Source organism: Hippopotamus amphibius, chromosome 8 (genome assembly GCF_030028045.1).
Source record: "Hippopotamus amphibius kiboko isolate mHipAmp2 chromosome 8, mHipAmp2.hap2, whole genome shotgun sequence".
NCBI classification, from domain to species: domain Eukaryota; kingdom Metazoa; phylum Chordata; class Mammalia; order Artiodactyla; family Hippopotamidae; genus Hippopotamus; species Hippopotamus amphibius.
Genome location: NC_080193.1, coordinates 88,664,901 through 88,682,854, shown reverse-complemented (window position 1 = coordinate 88,682,854; position 17,954 = coordinate 88,664,901). Strand labels below are relative to the sequence as shown.

Sequence of the window (17,954 nt, the reverse complement as noted above, 5' to 3'; positions counted from 1 at the left end):
AGAGCTGCTGGCCAGGAGGGTGTGGTCCCACTCAGCCTAAACAAATAATAACGAGAATCAAAGAAGGCGTTCAGGGTGTGGAGTTTAAAAAAAGCACTTGAGTCCAAATGACTCAACCTCTCTGGGCCTCAGTTTCCTTGTTTGTAAGAGGGATTCAACTAGTGATTTCTAAGGCGGGAGTTCTAAACCTGAACATTGTGTGGTCCACCCCCATATGCGACATTGTGTGTACACATACAGCTTTGAGGAGAAGAGAATTCATAGCCCTCATGTGCTTTTGTAAAGGGTCCATGATGCAGAAAAGGTCATGCGCTATGGCTCTGAGCAGTCCTTGCCGGACCTGGGGTTGAGGGTTGAGCCATCCATCACCAGGAAGCGCTGGGACAAAGGGTATGTGGTTATAGTAGAAAAGGCAGAAGGTACCAAATCAGAGTGCACAGCTAGGATGTGGATGCTTTGGGCAGAGCCAAGCCAATTCTCGCAGAGCTGACACCTTAAAGTGAAGAAAACCACAGCCAAACAGCGTTTTTCCTTCTAAACATAAAATTTTATTACATTTCTAGTTATGTCTTTTTGTGGGATATATTTAGGACCAAGTACTTAATATAGAAGTCCTAATTATACCTTTGGGCTGATTTGGTTTCCACCCCCACCCCATAGAGGGACCCTCATTCCCCTTCCCCATTCCAGCTTGAGGCACTTGGTGTCACAAAGAAAGTGGTAGTTGGCTGGAGCGATGGGGCCCAAGTCTTAAATCCCCCAAGCTTAGTATGAATTAACAAAGTAAGTGGGGCTTCTCATTCCTCTCAAGGCCCTCCCAGAGTTAGCAAAAGGGAAGAACCGTGGGTACCACAGAAGGCTTCCATATCTCTCAGACAGGGTGGGGAACCCCAAGGCATTTTCCCTGCCCACACCCCAGTCTCTCTTCACCCCGCTTACTTCCTGGCTACACAGCCAGGAAGTGGTGATCCTACACACCACCCCTTTTTGTCCCTCACTTTCTGCTCTGAGCAGCCTGAGCACAGGAAGCAAGAGGTCCCTCTGACTAGAGATCTCAGAAGCACCAGGGAGGCCTGGGCAGCTTTGGAGAATGGGGACCAGGTGGCTGCAAAGGGGCCTGCTCTCTCTACCACCACAAGCCATGAGGGAGCCTCGGACAGATGCTGCTGTGTATTGGCCTCTGCGCTTGACTTTGCTCGCTCTTCTCTTCCTCCCCAACCCTAACCCAGAAGATCAGTATATATATGCTATCGAAAGAAGAGGCTGAAGCAGGGGAAACCCATGGGCACAAACCCCCTCTACCTTCCTGAGTCAGAAGGCGCCAAGGGTTGCCAGAGAAGTACAGGATAATGGCTGTGAGTCCAGAAGGAGGGGGACAAAGCTCCCTGGCTTTGTTGGGGGTTGAGAGGAAACAGCGCCAGCTGTCAAGGCCAGAAGCCTATGGCAGACATAGGAAGGGAAACCTCATCACCAGGAAGTCCCTTCTACCCCTCATATTCCATTTTAGCTATTGAATAGGCTCTTTTCATCCCTCCCCACGCCAACCCCAGCTGTTAAGGATTTGGTTCCCCATAGTGGGCAGAGGGAGAACGCATATTTTTGGCCCAGTTCCTGCCAAGTTCACTAAGGGCAAGAGTTAGTCCCTAGTTCCTCCAACCCCACCAGGTACCTACATATCCATAGCCAGAGAGGCTACCCATCCCTGGACAGAAAGGAAAACGGACATATTACTTGAGGGGAAGGAGAGGGGTCTAGGCCCAGACCCAGGTCACAGGGCCCAGCCCTCTAGGGAAGGGAAAGTCCAAGGTAGGGTGGAATAGGAGGTGCTCCTTAATTGCGACTCCCCAGGAGCTGCAGCACAAAGGTGAAGATGTAGACGATGTCTGTGTAGATCTGCAGGGCGCCGGTGATGTAGTCCTCTGGGCTGATGGTGTACCTCCGGTTCCCCAGCACCAGCTGTGTGTCGTAAGCCAGGAACTGCAAGGACAGGAAGCCACACGTGAGAAGCCAGGGGGTCGGCGGTCAGCAGACCTGTCCTGGGAGCCTCTGGGCCATTGGATGTGCTCAGGGAACATGTTAATGAACAGCAGAACGCATGGTCTCTGCCAGTAAGCAGCTCACAGTCCAGAAAGGGAGACAGACACACCATCTCCATAACACGGCCCACTGACTGTCCTCACAGCAGGCGGTGTGAACAAGAGATGACAGGAATGCCCAGAAAATCAGTGGAACCTCTGGACAGTAGGGAAATGGAAGGGCAGCTGTAGCCCCACTCCCTGCCTCCCAAGCAGCCCACGTTCACCACCCTCCCAGTTCCTCCCCTCCGTCCCCTCAGCTCCCCTTCCTAGAGGGAGTGGAGCCTTACTCACCAAAGTGAAGCAGATGGCCCCCAAAGCAGCATACAGCATGTGCAGCCAGTAAACCTGGGGAGAGGGGACAGGGATGGCCTTAGACATCTTAGCAAAGCTCAGACTGAGGCAGGCCCTCAGGATCACCTTCCCCCCGGGTTTCTGGCCAAGTGGGAAGATCCAGGAAGCTAGCCATGTGAAAGGACTACTTCTACCTTCCAGATCCTGGGAGAAATTAAGAATGGTAACATATATGGCGGAGAAAAAACAAGAGACTATTGTCTAATGGCCATACAAAACCAGTCACAGCACCCTTTAGCCAAACCAATCTCCAGCGTTAGTCAAGGTACAGAGGTGTCCACTATGCTTCTGGAAGAAAGTGGTGGGGTTATAGCTCTGGGAGGGGCAGAGCCAGGCATGCACTGCTTGAAGAGCCACTTCACCTTTATCCTAGTCATGGTCAGCCTTCAATAGACTGTGTTCCTGCAGCCCAGCCTGGGAGGGATAGACTAAAGAAGGGGGCTGGGAGGCAAGCCCCTAGCCACCCTGATGAACAGCAGAGTCAGGGAGCACCCCCAGGGCAGCCCTGCTCAACAGCCCTCCAGGGGCCTGTCCAGAGAAGGGCGGGGCCAGCCATCGTCAAGCGGGCAGGCAGCCCTCCCATTCGCGTGCTTCCCCTTCCAGCACTGTTCTCCCCTCCCTGCCACGACGCTCCCCTCCGCCTGGAGGCCTCAGATGCTGCCGCCCCGCCCTCTGGCTGACTGGAATAGAAGAGTTAGACACAGTGATCCCTAAGGTCCCTTCCACCCAAGCCCATCTTCTCACTCCTCTGGGTTCCTCTGCCAACCTGCCTCCGAGAACCTGGTCTCCGCTGTCAGATGGATCTAACCACTGCTTCCCATAGGAATCCCATGGTGCTCTCCAGGGCCTCAGGGGCCATGGCTCCCAGCACCTGCTGGGATACCCTAATCCACAGGATGGTGCTTCAGCATGGGTGCCTCTGCTAGCCAGTCGAGAGGTTCTAGAAGCCAGAGCCTGCCCGGAGGCCTGTGGGGCCTGCTGTACCACAATATACAGAAAGTCTGCCCTGAGCACTGGGTTCACTGACCCCAGCTCTCCTGGGACACTCACATATTTGAAGGCCAGCACAATGGCCGTGACAATCCCAGTCACCATCAACACAATTCCCAGGACACAGAAGAGGCCTGTGCACGAGGTGAAGTCCACCTGCCAGGAAGAGAGAGGGAGGCACGTGTCAGAGTGACCCTGACATTCTGAGGACAGACACAGGAAGCAGTTTTGTGGATGTGTGAAGGGAAGGGATTAGGGTCTCTGAAGGAATCCCCAGCATAGGGGTCTGGGCCCTCCCAGGCCTGCTCCGTGCCAAGCCCGGAAGGCCAGGTCTGTATAAAAAGGGGGGATGGGATGGCCAGGGAAGGGCCCTCCAGTGCCCTCACCTTGGTTTGGAAGCAGAAGATGGTGACTGAAATGGATACCACGGCAGTGATGATGACTGCAATGATGACAGCTTTGGTGTCATACACACTGCAGGGAAGGAGTTAAGAGAGGCCAGAGGCGTAAGCCACATACGAATGACTGCAAAGCAACTCCTGCAAGGATTGTGCCCAGAATCCACCCACACAGGTGGCTGCCAGCCCTGGGATGCCCCACACTCCGCTCTAAAACACACCACCCTGTGGTGATTGTCCCTGAACATACCTGGAAATGGTGCCAGTCATGTAGCCCATGGCAAGAGTCTGAGGGAAGGACAGAGACCAGAGACACTTAAGGAGAGAGGTGGAGCCCTGGAGGCACGGCCGGGGGGGTTGCCAGAGCCGGCGGCACGTGTGACTGAGTAGGAAGGCCACGAGGAGACCAAGGGCAGGGGTCAGGGTAAAGTCGGAGAGAGAGCCAGGGACACCTTCCACCACGGTGTCCCATCCCTTCGCTGGGACCAGCCCTCCCTCACCACCTCCACACCCTCCACCCTTCTGGACTCACAAAGATGGTCAGCAGGATGATGTTCCATGGGAAACGGCGTCTGAAAGGACAGGAAGCCGGGATTAAGGGGCGTGGGGCAGGCCAGGTCTCAGAGGCTCCTTCAGCAGAAGGACATTCTTAGCCTGTGCGCCTGGAAAATGAGGCCTGGACTTGGGAGAGGGGAGGCTGGCACGGCCCTTGATACCTACGGCGTCTACGCAGGGACACAGGGGCAACAGGACAGACCTGGGCTGTGGAGCCACAAAGACCTGGATTCATTTGCAGCTCTTTGACTCCCTGTGTGACTGTGAGAAAGTTCCTCAGCCCTCTGAGCCTTAGGTTCTTCCTATCTGTTAAATGGTTAAAATGCTACACATCTTGCAGGGTAACTCTAAGAATAACAGCTAGATAGCTAAACAGACCCCGCGCACGCAAGGCACTTTGCACACAGCTAAACAACAGCCACCGTCATCATCAGCATCACTGCTGGTAAGTCGCCACTCAGCTGCTGTAAGGAATTCCCTTTCTGCGCAAAACACTTAGCCCCCCCCTCCTACCCCCCCCCCCCCCCCAGCCATCCCTTCCCATTGTCTAAGTCTCCAGAACTCACCTGGGTCCCTGGCAGCAGGCAAGGGTCAGGTACGTGACCAGGAAGACAGCACTGGGGAGAAAGAGAGAAGGAAGTAGTCTCCTGGCCCACAATGCCCCTTGGCTCCCTCCCGGCCCAGCCTGGCCACACTCACCACACCAGCAGGCTAGAGGCCCAGAGAGCTATCTAGAAGTCAGGGGCGGCTAACCAGCAGGACAAGATCACCCCAGCCAGGGGCACTGAGGACATCTGTAACAGGTTTTGGCCAGGGAGGAGGCTGCAGGAGCCACAGCAGAGAGGCTACCAGGACATGGGACTGTTCTGCAGGCTGCATGTTGCCACCAGTGCCCCACCACCAGCTCGCAGGAGTTCCGTGACACTACACTTGGTAGCACACACGCACATCTCCCAGCACAGCTGGCAATTGGGAGAGCCCCTCTCCAAAAGGATTTTGATCCGTGCCCTGAAAAGCTGGTCAACTGTCACCCCTCCCCTCTGCGCCCGAGCAGAGAGGAACACAGACTCACTAGGACGCGTAGTAGATGGCCAGGTTTCTCTTCACGAACTGGTTGACCGGCTTTCTGTGGAGCAGGGGAGGACAAGAGAGGAGTCACACCACGGCTTGTCTACCTCCCTGCCAAGCCCCTGTCCCATCTTCTCTAATCACTCGCATCCAAGCTCCTCTTCCAGTCCATCTGAGTCGAGGGCCACCCCAAGCCATGCTCCCAGCAGGTGACCCAGAGCCCAGGACCCCAAAGCTACTTTCAAGAGGTGCGGAGAGGCCTAGAGACTCACACAAAGGTGAAGACAGCAATGATGGCCACCGTGATGAGCAGCTGGATGGAGATGATGGTGTAAACCTGGAACAGAGACACCCGGGGCGGGGGGCGACACGGTCACCACCCTCCAATCCCGCCTCTCCCCAGGAAGCAGCCAGCCCCAAGGCAAGGAGCCCAAAAGACCTAACCACCCTACCCCTCCCAGGTCTTTCAGAGGTAGGGAGGGGGCTCCTTCTTAATTTTGAAGACTCTACTCTTACTTCCTTTCCACTCGAGAGCCCAGCCCAGCTGCAGCCTGGCAGAGACGCCACCCCCAGTGAGGAGTCTGGCTCAGACACTGTACACACCTACAGGGCTGACCCCCACCCCCCGCTGCTCCCTGTCATCTCCCCGTCCCTGCCCGACACCTGGCCTCCACTGACCCTCGCTGCCCTGCCTCTGCCCCTGCCCCTGCTTCGCCGCACTCCCAGGTACAGCCTCTGTACCCGCAGCGGTTCAGCCTGACATTAGTCAGGTATCTGTCTACCCTGAGCAGGTGCTGGGCAGCTGTGAGATGGGAGGCAGGGGGCTGCGAGTGAGTGCAATCAGTTCTGGCTTCAAGTTGCTCCGGTCTAACAGGAGAAGGAAGTTTGCAGGGGGCAAAACACGGCAGGAGAGGCTGCCCAGATTTTCCCAGATTGAATCTGCCCCCCAAAACAAGGTCAAGAAAGACAGGAACAAAAGGCAGGCGAGCACAGGTTAGAGGAACTCTTTGAGGAGAGGGCAGGGCTAGAGAGGACCCGGAAGGCAGCAGCACATGTGCATGGAAATGAGTACCCCCCACCCCATTCCCACAGCCCCAGGGGCCCGGGTTCACCTGTCTCCCAGCCCATATCTCACCTTTCGGATGAAAGCATGTCGGACTTTCCTGTCACTCCACTCTCCAGATTCGAAGTTGTCGCTCACCGCTCTCTCCTCCCTGTCATAGCCCTGGCCTGGGCCTGGGGACAGATCACATATGACCAACTGGGGACCTGCAACATGTGGCCTCAATCTCAAGCCTCCATGACACTATCTCACAGTCTCAGGTACCTCCAGCCAAAAGACATGTGTTACAACTGAGGAACTCCTCACCCCAGCCAGGTCCTCTAGATGCCCTCCAAGTGACCAGAGCTGGCACCATAGGGAGCGGTGTGCCCTGGCCCAGGGCGACTTAGGTGTGAGCACTCCGTCAGCATGCATTTACTGAGGGGTCCCTACCGTCAAGGGGACACGATCTCGTGAGGAATCCAGGCAAGCTCGCAGAAGAGTTGGTGGAGTCAGAGCAGGGATTCAGGGAGGGAAGGAGGAAAATGAAGATAGAAACAGTGCGTGTGTGTGGAGGATGGAGAACAGAGTGTGCAGACTGTGATCTACAGCAGGCAAACAGTAGGACTCAGGGGAAACAGAAATGTCAGGGGTATACGTGCACAGGATGAGGCATGGCCATAAACGTGACTGATGTGCCAGTATTCACACCAGAACACGTAAAGCCAGATGAGAGTTGGCTGCGATCCAGGATTCCAGAGATGCTGCAGGGACTCAACACATTCTTTCAATGCCTCCTTGGGAACTGCTTTCAAAATCTGCATGCGAGCCACACAGGAAAAGTCTCCCTACATTCTAATCACATCTCATTTCTGACCAAATTTACCAGCCACGACATTTATGAAACATCCAGACAACTTCTGGATGTTTGCAAAAATCAGATGCTACCTTAAAAGATGAAGATCTGTCAACATTGAGAATATTAAAAAAAAAAAAAAAAAAAGTGCGTTGGGTTCCAAAGGCAGTTCCTAAGGAAGTGAGACATGTGGTTGGGGTGGCAACTGCCTAGCTGGGCAGCAGAATTGGCCTCCTCAGGTAATGGCTGTGAAGTAATTGATTACTTCACAGTTGTGTGTAAGTTCTGGTAAGTTCTGGTGCGTGTCAGTTCTGGTGTGTGTCTTAGGGACTCAGTCTCCTTGCTAAACAAAGGGGCCGGCAGGTGGTCCGGGGGACTAGGAGCTGAAAGAAAAAGCAAGGAGGTAAAAAAGATGGTGAAATGAAAGGAGAGAGCTAAAGAGAGGATGAAAAAAGGGATAAAGGAAGTTGAGAAGGAAGGAGAGGAAGTGGCCTCATGTGCTACGAGCATTGCCTCCTCCCACCCACCCCCAGCTGCCCTTCAGAGACTCACCATAGTTCGTGGGTATCGGATGGATGGGGGGCATAGGCTGTGGGTAGCCAGCAGGGTGGCCATAGCCAGGCTGTGGGTAGGCAGGGTACCCGCCGGGCATGACAGATGGCTGCCCGTAGCCCCCCGGGGGCAGGGGGCCGGGGTACAGTGGGTTGCGGTCATCGTATGGAGGGGGCGCACTGGGCTGGGACATGGTGGCTCAAGGGCTGAGGGGAGACTCCAGCTGCTAGGACCTGAAATAAAGACGAGAAGAGCAGTGAGTGCCCAGGCCCAGCTCACTCAGCCCCAGTCCAGCCTGCTTCTGTGGAGAGGAAACCCTCATACTTTCTCTCCTCATCACAGCATGTCATTCCCTGCCCACAGGCCACTGTCCCCATTCCCACAGTACCACCTGCCCCACCAGCTCAGCCCCTGCCCCCCTGCCTTCATGCCAGCTTTCTGTCCATGGCCCTCCTTGCTGTGCAGTTTCCTAGGAGATGGGAATTTAGTGCAGAAGCCCGGAGCAGTCACTGGGCATCAGTGGTATGAGAGCAGGGGGTCTGGGAAACTGCACCCCCCCCCCCCCCGCCCACGCTCACTTAAGAAAGCCTTTCAGGACTTCCCTGATGGTCCAGCGGTTAAGACTCCGCACTTCCAATGCAGGGGGCACAGGTTCGATCCCTGGCCAGGGAACTAGGATCCCACATGCCACGTGGTGCAGGGAAAAAGAGAGAGAGAAAGAGAGGAAGGGAGGGAGGGAGAGGAGGAGAAAGGGAGAAACGCAGACCTTCCAGTTACTAGGGAAGAAGCCTGATGGCCCCAGCAGAGCCATTGGTGAGTCACAGGGCCAGCTGGGACCCATGGAAGGGGTCAGCCCAGCCCCCACAGCAGCTGGCAGGAGCTCCAGGCCTGAAAGGCAGAACTGGGGAGGAGCCAAGGCCCAACGTGGAAGACAACAAGCTCGCCCCAGGGCCGGAGCTGCCAGGCCCAGAGGAGGAGGGCCAAGGGGCGGTGGACGGTGGCAGGCTGAGTCAGGGGCCACCCGAGAGGCCTGAGCAAGTGCGTGCACGGGGCTGGCCCCTGGGGGCTGGGAGCCTGCACAGAAAAGCAGCAGGTAGAGACAGGACTTTCTGGTTCCTTCAAATAACAGCCGAGGAGCGTCAGGCCTGTGACAGCCTGTGGCTGCCACCACTGTCTTCATGGCCTTGCCACGGAGTGCAGTGCCAGGGAGTGCAGGGCCCTGAAGCCCCCTAGGAGGGGGAGACACACGTTTCAAACGCCATGTCCCTGGTGTCCCTGTGATTCCTGCCCATTTGCCCCCAGGGTTGGTGGCTAGAATAGGAGAGAGAGCTGAATCGTCATGCCAGGCTGAGGAATAAGGAGGCGGGAACCCCAGAAACAGAGCCCAAAGGGACCCCCCGGTTGTACAGCCCCAGATGCTCACTTCTGCTGGGGGAATCCAGGCCCAGAACAGTGAAGTGACTCCCAAGATCACAGAACTAGCAAGTTAATGGCACAATCAGAGCCGAGGCCTTCCAGGTCCTGGGTAGGTGTCCTCTATATTATGCTGTGTTCTTTATACCTCTTAAGCCAAATAAATGTCCTTCGAGCCTGTGTTCCCCTCTGAGGTGGCAGAGATGGGGGCTTGGGAAGAGCTAAGGAGGAGGTCCCTGTAAGGGCCCTATGTCCCTGGTAGGGATGGAGCCCTGACAAAGTCTGGGCCCCCTAGAGCCTCTCCCAAGGGGGGACCTTCAGGACCCCACAGGGAGGAAGCATGCCCAGATCAAGGTCAGCAGACATCCACAGAGGCTCTGCCGAAAGGGCAGGAGAACTGGCTCCTCTTTTTAAGGCACAGTGCACAGTGCAGGGAGCAGATAAAGGACTGTCTTAACTCTTCTCTCTCGACTGGGATAACACAGAGAGGGGAAGGTGGCAGGGAGGGCTCAAATAACAGGCCAGGTCTCTCGATGAGTTATTTTGAGGAAAGCTGTTCTCCATCTTCCCAGAGTGAATGGACCAGAACAGCAAGAATGTGTCAGGTAAGAAATAAGAAAACCTTCCTGACAGTGAGAGTGTAACACAGCAAACTGTAGAAAGCGGGCCATGGTGAAGGCCCTGCATGTTGGGGTAGAGCGCCCTGAGGAAACAGGGACCAGGGGAGAATGGGGAGACCCAACATTAAGTGGTGTGAGTTACTGTTTTTTTAAAATATTTTGAGTTCACGTCAGGGTAGGATAATATTCATAAGCAGTTATAATACGTGCATCTCCTTAATAGACTTTTTTTAAAAAAAACAAAGAAGAGAAACTGGACTCTTCTCCCCGGAGGCAAGAGGCTCCTTCTTTCTATAGCCCCCTCCCCTCCCCCCCCTCCCCCTCGAAACCTCCCCCGGTACTCCACCGGAAGGAAGCAGTAGGGTGGGCCGCCTGTGGAGCAGGTAATCTGTCGTAACTGCGGGGGGCCCAGCTGACCGCAGGCTAAACAGGGCCCACAACACACTGGCAGGAAAGACCCTGTGGTCGGAGGCCCCAGCTGGGCCACCTGACAGTGATTGCACCATGCCTGGTCCTGTTGGCTCCTCAGGGTGCACCTCTGTGAAGTGAGGTGAGTGGCCCACATGATCTCCGAGCGTTTGCACGTCTCCAGCTCTAACGGACTGCGGCTTATCTGAGGAACCCAGTTACACGGGGCCTGCCCGTTGCCCAGCCAGCCAGCTGCCCCGCCCCCCAAGCCAAGCCAGGCAAACAGGTCCCTCCCCAAACCAGAGGGTGAATCAGGGAGCGTGAGGCCAGCCTTGGATAGGCCGTCAGGGCTCCCGGGTTCTGGTCCGGCGCAGCGACCGCTGACTCATGAAGATGCCCTCCGCCCTCCTTCACCCCTCCCCGTGACGCTTCCGGTTTCAGAGGAATTCACCAGCAGAGCTGTCCGCAGGGAGCACAGCAGCTCACATCCCAGTTCTCTGGGGGCTCAGCCACCAGCCCATGCTCACCAGAGACCAGCACTGACCACTTTACCTCACTATGCGTCCGTTTCTCCACCTGGAAAGTGGGTTTAACACTATAATAACACCCTCCACAGAGTTGTTATAAAAATTAAATGAGAAAATACACACAGAGCTCTTAAAGTGGTGCCCGACCCCATCTTTAGTTATTTCATTAAATCCTTATGATAGTCCAACAGGGTGGGTATGTTGTTATCCCTATTTACAAATAAAGAAATAGAGGCTTAGAAGAATTAAGTCACTTGCCCAAGGTTACTTAGCTAGGGTGTGATGAAGGCAAGACTCAGCTCCCAACCGACTCCAGGGCTCTTAACTCTCTGCTCTCATCCTCATTTGGACACTGTCTTTCCGAACTTATCACTTCTCGGAGTTTCCCATCTCAGACCCTCTACTGACAAAGGAAGGCTCACACAGCAAGGGGACACTGAACCATTCAGCCCCTTCCATCATCCCTGTGGTTCCCAAACCCTGTGCAACCACCGGGAGGAGGAGAGGGTGGTCAGAGATGGAGATTCTTAAATGTGAGTACTGAAAGGAAACTCGCTCATCTAGAGCAAGCTGACCCTTCACTTTACCAGCCAGCCAGCCACAGTGCAGGGGGAGGTAGAATGACCTGTCCCTGGCCACAGAGCGGGGCTCAGGGCCAGGACTACAGCTCTCTGGTGTAGAGACCTGCGCACAGGACACGGAGAGGGTGTTCAGGCCAGTAGCTTAGCTCAGTCACATTCCCCTCTGAGCAGGGCCAGATGGGCAGGAATCTCGGGCCCAGAGCTGCCAGTGTGGGCAGCTTCCAAGCCTTCTCCCTGGCCACGGCCCGACCTACATGGAATTGCTGGCCACTTCCTCGTCATTAAGGCCTCAGCTAGGGCTGAGGTTTGGGGCTGGCATGTGACTAGGTAGTAGGGAAAGGGGGAAGTGGTCAGTGTTTACTTTCATGATTATGACTAAAAGTGGGAGCCACAGGAGAATGTGGAGTCCAAAGGGAAGGAGGGGGAAGAGGCAGGAGAAGATGCCAAGTGAGGATGATGGATACCCAGAGACTAGAAACCAGGAATCAGGTCATCTGAGTTCCACTGGTAGGTACTGGAGGGGCTCACAGGCTCCAGGGGCTAAAAAGGACCTTTAAGGTTCCCCATCGGAAGCCTGAATTTTCTTCAAACACTGGGGCATTGGGCTTCTGCTGAATGCGCTGCAACAACAGGAAGCAAAGCTCTTCCATTGCAGGCAGCTTGAATCACTACAACATTCTTCCTCACAAGGCCATTTATCAAGACGTTCAGCCTCCACCCCATCCTTGTCAAGTTAGATCTAAGCTTGCTCCCCATTCTCATGGCCCATCAGGAAGGAGCCAGAACCTCTCCTTTCTCCAACATGACCCCCAGACCCAGCCATCAGAAGTGGGTGGGCTCAAACACAGGACTTGTTGGCTGTGTTCGTGTAGGTTTTCAGAAGCAGCCTTGGGGAAGCCACCTCCTTCCCCTGGAGCCATTTCAGGGTGGCCAGCACACACCCAGCCAGCTGGGGCCCAGGTTCAGACTCCCTGGGGGGCATCCGAAGGGTTAAGGCTCTAGAATCTATTGAGAGGAGGCTGGAGCTACTGGGGTTACAGCAAGAGGGTGTGTGTGTATGTGTGTGTGTCGGAGGGAGGGGCGGAAAGGAGCAGCTGACTAGTCCAGGCAGCCTGCCCTCCTCCCTGCCAGGAACGGGTGCCCAGAGCCAGAATGGAAAGAATAGCTCAGAGTGCACATCTCAGGAAACCCCACCCAGCAGGCACAGCAGCACAGCCCCTGGCCCTCGGTAACCAGGTCTCTTGTGACAGCCTCTTCCCCCACCTTTTCCTTTACCTACCCCAACTCCCCCAGCTGTCCCCTCCCCTCCAAGAAAACACTTCGCCCTCCTAACGCAGCACATAGCCAGGAGGACAGAGGAGTAAAAAGATCCACCCAGGAGTGCCTGGGCATGCCACCAGGCCTGACGCACACAGACTAAGGGGCCCAGAATCAACTTATCCTTCTGTCCTCCAGGCCTCTGTGGTCAACAGGATGATGCCAAGAGGATCTAAAAACTAAAACGTCAGAGCTGGAATGAACTCTAGAAACCATCCGGTCATTTGACAGACCAGGAAACCCCAAGCCAAGAAAGTTCCTGCCCAGCCCGAGACAGGCCCTCTTGGTCATGGGTTTGGAACTTTCATTCCCAGCCCTGCCCATTGTCTGAGAACTCAGAACAACAGATGCCAGTGCACACACTGCTGAGGCAGAGCCAGAATGAGCCCCCATCCCCCCAGTTCTCTGAGCCCTTCTGCTCAGAAACAGATAAGGCTGCCAACCCATGACCTCCCTCCCAGCCCCCGTCTCTAACCAGGGCGGCCTCTCTCCAATCAGAAACTGAGAGGGTGGCTCCAGTCTCCCAGCAAGGGGAAGTTGCCCTGGAAAGACCCAAGCACCGCAGCTCCCCCCCATCACCCCATCAACCTTGGCGGGGGTGGGGGCGCGGGCAGAACAGTGTCATCAGTGCGGGTGATCTCAGAGACCCCAACCAAGCCAGTGGTCAGAAGAGCTGGGAAGTGCAGATAAGGAAAGCAGACAGCATTAACGGGGCTGGATGCAGCTTCAGAAACACAGCCCCATCTACCTCTCCTTTGTATTTCATCTTCTCCTGCCTTTTCAGTTGAACTTCAAGATGAGGAAGGGGAAAGACAGACAGATAATTAACAACCCACAGGGAGAAAGGAGACAAACCCCTCCCTGCGGTGGGCAGGGAAGGAAGAGAACCACTTAAGAGTAGCAAGTACTGTGTACTTACTATCGGGTACCAAGGACGTCTACTCCTCAAGGGGCCCTATCCCTTGAGGGCTCCTTATCCCTACCCTACAGTTGGGATAACTGAAATTCAGAGAAAACCTGATCCAAGGTCCCACAGCAGAGATAGGTTTGAACCCAGATCTGACATCAGACTTAAAGTGCCCTTTGCTTTTACACTTGCCTGGGGCAAAAGCCCGAGGCCCCCACCAGTCGCCTGCATGAATAGACCAGCACTAACACCTGGGACCGGCTGAGGTAGTAAAAACCTTTTTCCTTGACACCAATTCCTTGTAGAAAGTTGATCCTTGCCGGAACCCTGGGTTAGGAGGCAGGGAGCTAAGTTCTTGTCCTGGCTCTAGTAATGACTCCACTGTGTGAGTCAGGGTGGGCCACTTCACATCTGTGGACTCAGTTTTCTCATCCGTAAAACGAGTACTTAACAGAAAGATCAAAGTCCATTTGGACACTAAGAGTCTCTGCTTTTGAATGAACAGCCTAGCAGACCAGAGCAGAAGGCTTCAGGATGGAGTGGCTTGCTTCCCAAAGAATCTCCGCCAGATGTGGAGCTGGTCTGGAGGATGGCTACAGAGGCAGAGGCACAGGGCATGACCTGGGTATGGGAGTGGCCATAACTCCCTCTCCTCCCAAACTGCCCTCTGGACCCCACGGCCAGCATCTCCTGGGTCTCACTCACCCCAGAGCCTGCAGAGAAACAGTGACACACTGCAGAAAAGAAAGTACGAGGCAGGAAGTCAAGAGATCTGGGTTCAAGTTCTGACTCTGCCACCAACGAGTTATGGGAATCCAGGCAAATGACCTCCCTTGGCCTCCTTTTCCCCCAGATGAGCCCACATCATGGAGAGGAAGAAGGATTAGTTACCTGAACCAGAGAGTGGAAAACTAGAATCATCCAGCCAGGCATTTCCCAGACTGCTCTAAAGAGCACTGCCCCAAAGAGCACTGCCCCAGGAGATGTTAATGGATGAGCTCAGAAACAGATAAGTCTGCAAAACCATTCATATCCCCTTTTGGAAATTCACAAGGCACCATGGCATTGGAAGCCTCTGAGAAGTTCTGCAGTGAGCAAACCTGTTCAACTTTGTTTTTTCAAACTTCCTGGAGCCTGAAACATTTTTATAAGGGCACACCTAGTTACCATCCTGTGGGCTGCTGACCAGGCCATCTTTGTTTTACAGATAGACCTCAGAATGATTCATGTCCTAACTCCTCATATGGTAAAACCTCTGTTCTTACCCCCAGCCCCTCAGAACAGTCACATTCAGTACCAGGCATGCCCCCTCACTCTCAGAGCCACCTCAATGCCTGAATCCTCTGCGAGGGTCCTTCCTCTCTCCCGCCCCCACACAGCTGCTATAATCTCCAAAGTGGGACCCACTGCCGAGGGCGGGGGGGGGGGGGGCATCTCCAACCAGCACAGAACCAGGAGGCTGCCATTCCTTAACATCACCCTTATGCAATAGGAAAAAATACCAATGGTACAAGAATAAGGACTCATTCTCATCCTCCTTCCTGACCCTCTAGGTACCTATCACTGTGGCCTGTGGACTTCTGGGTATCACTTCTACTTTAAAACAAGGCCCAGGTTTCGGCCTAGATCCCCAGAATCTTAGGGTTGGAAGATTCTGTGAAGGCTATCCCCCTCCACAGCATTCCCAGCGTAATACTCCAGAAAGCCCACATCAGGGTTAAGCACACTGTTAGCAGAGGACTTCCTCCCGAGCTGCTGTACGAGCTTCCACTCTCTGGCCCTTCCACGGTGGCCCTCTGAAGACACACAGTGTGTGTCCCTTCCCTGGGGCTTCTGCTCTTTCTGAAGGGTCCAGGGTGACAGGTTTTGGGGATGGACGTTTTCTTCCAGCTGAGCCGTTCCCATGGGAGGAGGCTGAGCTGAGGTGGCTATTACCCCAGCTCATGATGTGAGGTTCTCCCCACACCTGAGGTGTACCCTGTCATTACCTCTCTGACATGCCCATTTTTTAGGGCACAAGAAGACAGGAAGTCAGGGCCCTTAACCCTGTATGGTCCCACCACTTCCTTCTAAGTTATAAACTGGGTCTCTGGGTCCTCATGGCTGGAGAGATGGGAGAGCAGGTAGGTGAGGGGGAAGTATGGCTACCCCCTTGCCCCAGAGAAAGCAGCCTCAAGGAAGCGCCTGGCCCCTCCGGCCAACACCGGCCAAGCCAAAGGCGCCAGCTTTGAAACCAAAGCTCACCAGTGAGATGAATATTTCAGAGCCGCAGAGAACTAGACACCTGAGGGACCTGCCGTGACATCTGGCTCTGACCCTGGTTCCCAGGCCTACCCCACCCATCCCATGTCTGAGTTCCTCAGGGGGAACCCCCAGCCCTGGATACCACACAGAGGCCACAGTGGGGTCAGAGGGGATGGTAACCCTCAGTGGACAAGAGCTGGTACAGAACCCACAGGACCAGGGTGGAGCCTCCCAGCAGCCTTCCTCTACTGCCCCTCCCCCTGTCCCCTGTCTCCAGCGTTCTCCCCTTTCCCATCTTCCTGTTTGGTTTTCACTCCCATCCAAAGAGCCCACCAAGAGGATAGTATTGATGCTTCCCAGCAGTTTTCTGAACCGAGCTCAAGGACAGTGGCTGCAAGGGGGTGACTGAGGCAAAGTCGTGGTGACAGAGGTGGCAGGTTCCGCACGCCAAGGAGGTGTGCTGCTCACGGCTTCCACCCGGTCCCGCACTCACTCAAATACCCGGTCTCCTATCCGCTCCAAGGCTGGCACCAGGGCGTGCAGAGACAAGCCGAGGCGAGGCCAGGCCCTGGGCCGCCTCCCCTCCCCCTCCCACCAGCTGAAGGCCATGACAGCCTTTATCCCACGCACAGCTGGCCACCCTGGGGCTGGCACTGTGGACACGCCCAGAGACAGATACGCGCCAGGAAGCGGGGGACAGGACACCCTCGGACTCCGGCCCGATCGCCGGGCGCACGACCTCGGCTCCCAAGGCTGAACAGGCGCCACTCGCCCGCCCGGGGCGCACAGGGAAAGGGAAACTCCAAAGGCGAGGGCGACAGAGCCCCAGTCGGCCCCGCTGCGCACTCGGAGAAAGTTTGGAACCCCCGTCCCAGCGCCGCCCAAACCCTGGCCCGGTCCCCGCCGGCTCGCGGTCCCCCACTCCCGCTGGCCCCGGGCCCCAGGCTTGCCTGCCGCTCACGACGGTGCGTCCCCGGCCTCCTGGTGTCGCGAGTCGGGCACCGCCCGCGCCGGCCTGGGCTGGACTGGGCTCCACGCCCCGCCCCGCCGCGCCGGCCCCCGCAGGGCGCTGCTGTCCGCCCCGGTCCCGCCCGCGTCCTCCCTGTTCGCGCTCCTCCTGAGTCCCCGAGGACTTACTAGTGTTTCCGGATTTTAAGGCAGTACGTGATCGTTGTTGGAAACACAAAACACAAAACTATGGGAAGAGATCACTTCTTCCCATTCCTCCCGACTCCCAGCGGCAAGCGCTTACTTTCGATGCTTCTTTGCCTATATATCTACGTATTTTACTTGTTTCGTACGATGTTTTGCTTGCTACTTTTTTCCTCAACATTTTATCATGAGCATTTTTCTTGTCACTAAATATTCTTCAAAAGCATAACTTTAAAGCCACAAAAGTATTCTATCATAGTTATTGCTGATTTCTTAAATCAGTTTGCTACTTTTAAGGGCATTTAAATTGTTTCCCATTTTTCTCCTTATTAGACATAAATCAATGATGAATATCCTTGACAATTCTATGCTTTTAAGCCAAATGTACTTTTCAGGTTTAAAACTTCAAACGTCCAAATGTAGAGATAGAAGGAACTTAGAATCTCTACCCCTGGGAACTACGACATTCCCTGCCTAAAGTTACTTCAACCAGGAAAGCAGATGTTTTAGAGTCAGAAGTCCTGGGATGTAGATCACTACAATCAGTGCACAACATTGGGTTGGGGGCTTTGCACCCGTAGTCTCAACCCTCACAGCCACTAACGGTAGAATGTACTAGTCCTACTAGTCGTTCCATTTTACAAGGCAAGGAAATAGGTTCTGGGAAGTTTTGAAACATTGCCGGAGTTTACATAGTTCCAAAGTCCGTGGTTTTTTCCATTACGCCAAGGCTGCCGGTAGCTGAAGGGCTTTGTTACAGGTGCTTATCTCTGCTAGTAGCTACAGATCTCACTGCACTGATGGTCGTTCTCAGCCTATTGACACTTCCATTTTGAATGGGGGGGGGGGGTGACTTGACAAAACACAGCTAGAAATGAACGCAGTTAGACAACCA

General features: G+C 55.0%; 1 protein-coding gene across 1 annotated transcript; it reads right to left on the bottom strand.

Moving 5' to 3' along the window:
- Positions 1-525: 525 nt before the first annotated feature.
- Positions 526-17,011, bottom strand: TMBIM1 (transmembrane BAX inhibitor motif containing 1). The gene is made up of 12 exons (XM_057746305.1): positions 16,858-17,011; positions 7,891-8,123; positions 6,576-6,676; positions 5,713-5,777; positions 5,445-5,498; positions 4,939-4,989; positions 4,350-4,389; positions 4,068-4,105; positions 3,806-3,893; positions 3,480-3,575; positions 2,370-2,423; positions 526-1,977 (listed from the first exon to the last, which is right to left on the bottom strand). The coding sequence occupies exons 2-12, from the start codon at positions 8,081-8,083 to the stop codon at positions 1,831-1,833; spliced, it is 927 nt and encodes a 308-aa protein (XP_057602288.1). The 5' UTR covers positions 8,084-8,123; positions 16,858-17,011; the 3' UTR covers positions 526-1,830.
- Between the last annotated feature and the right edge of the window lie 943 nt (positions 17,012-17,954).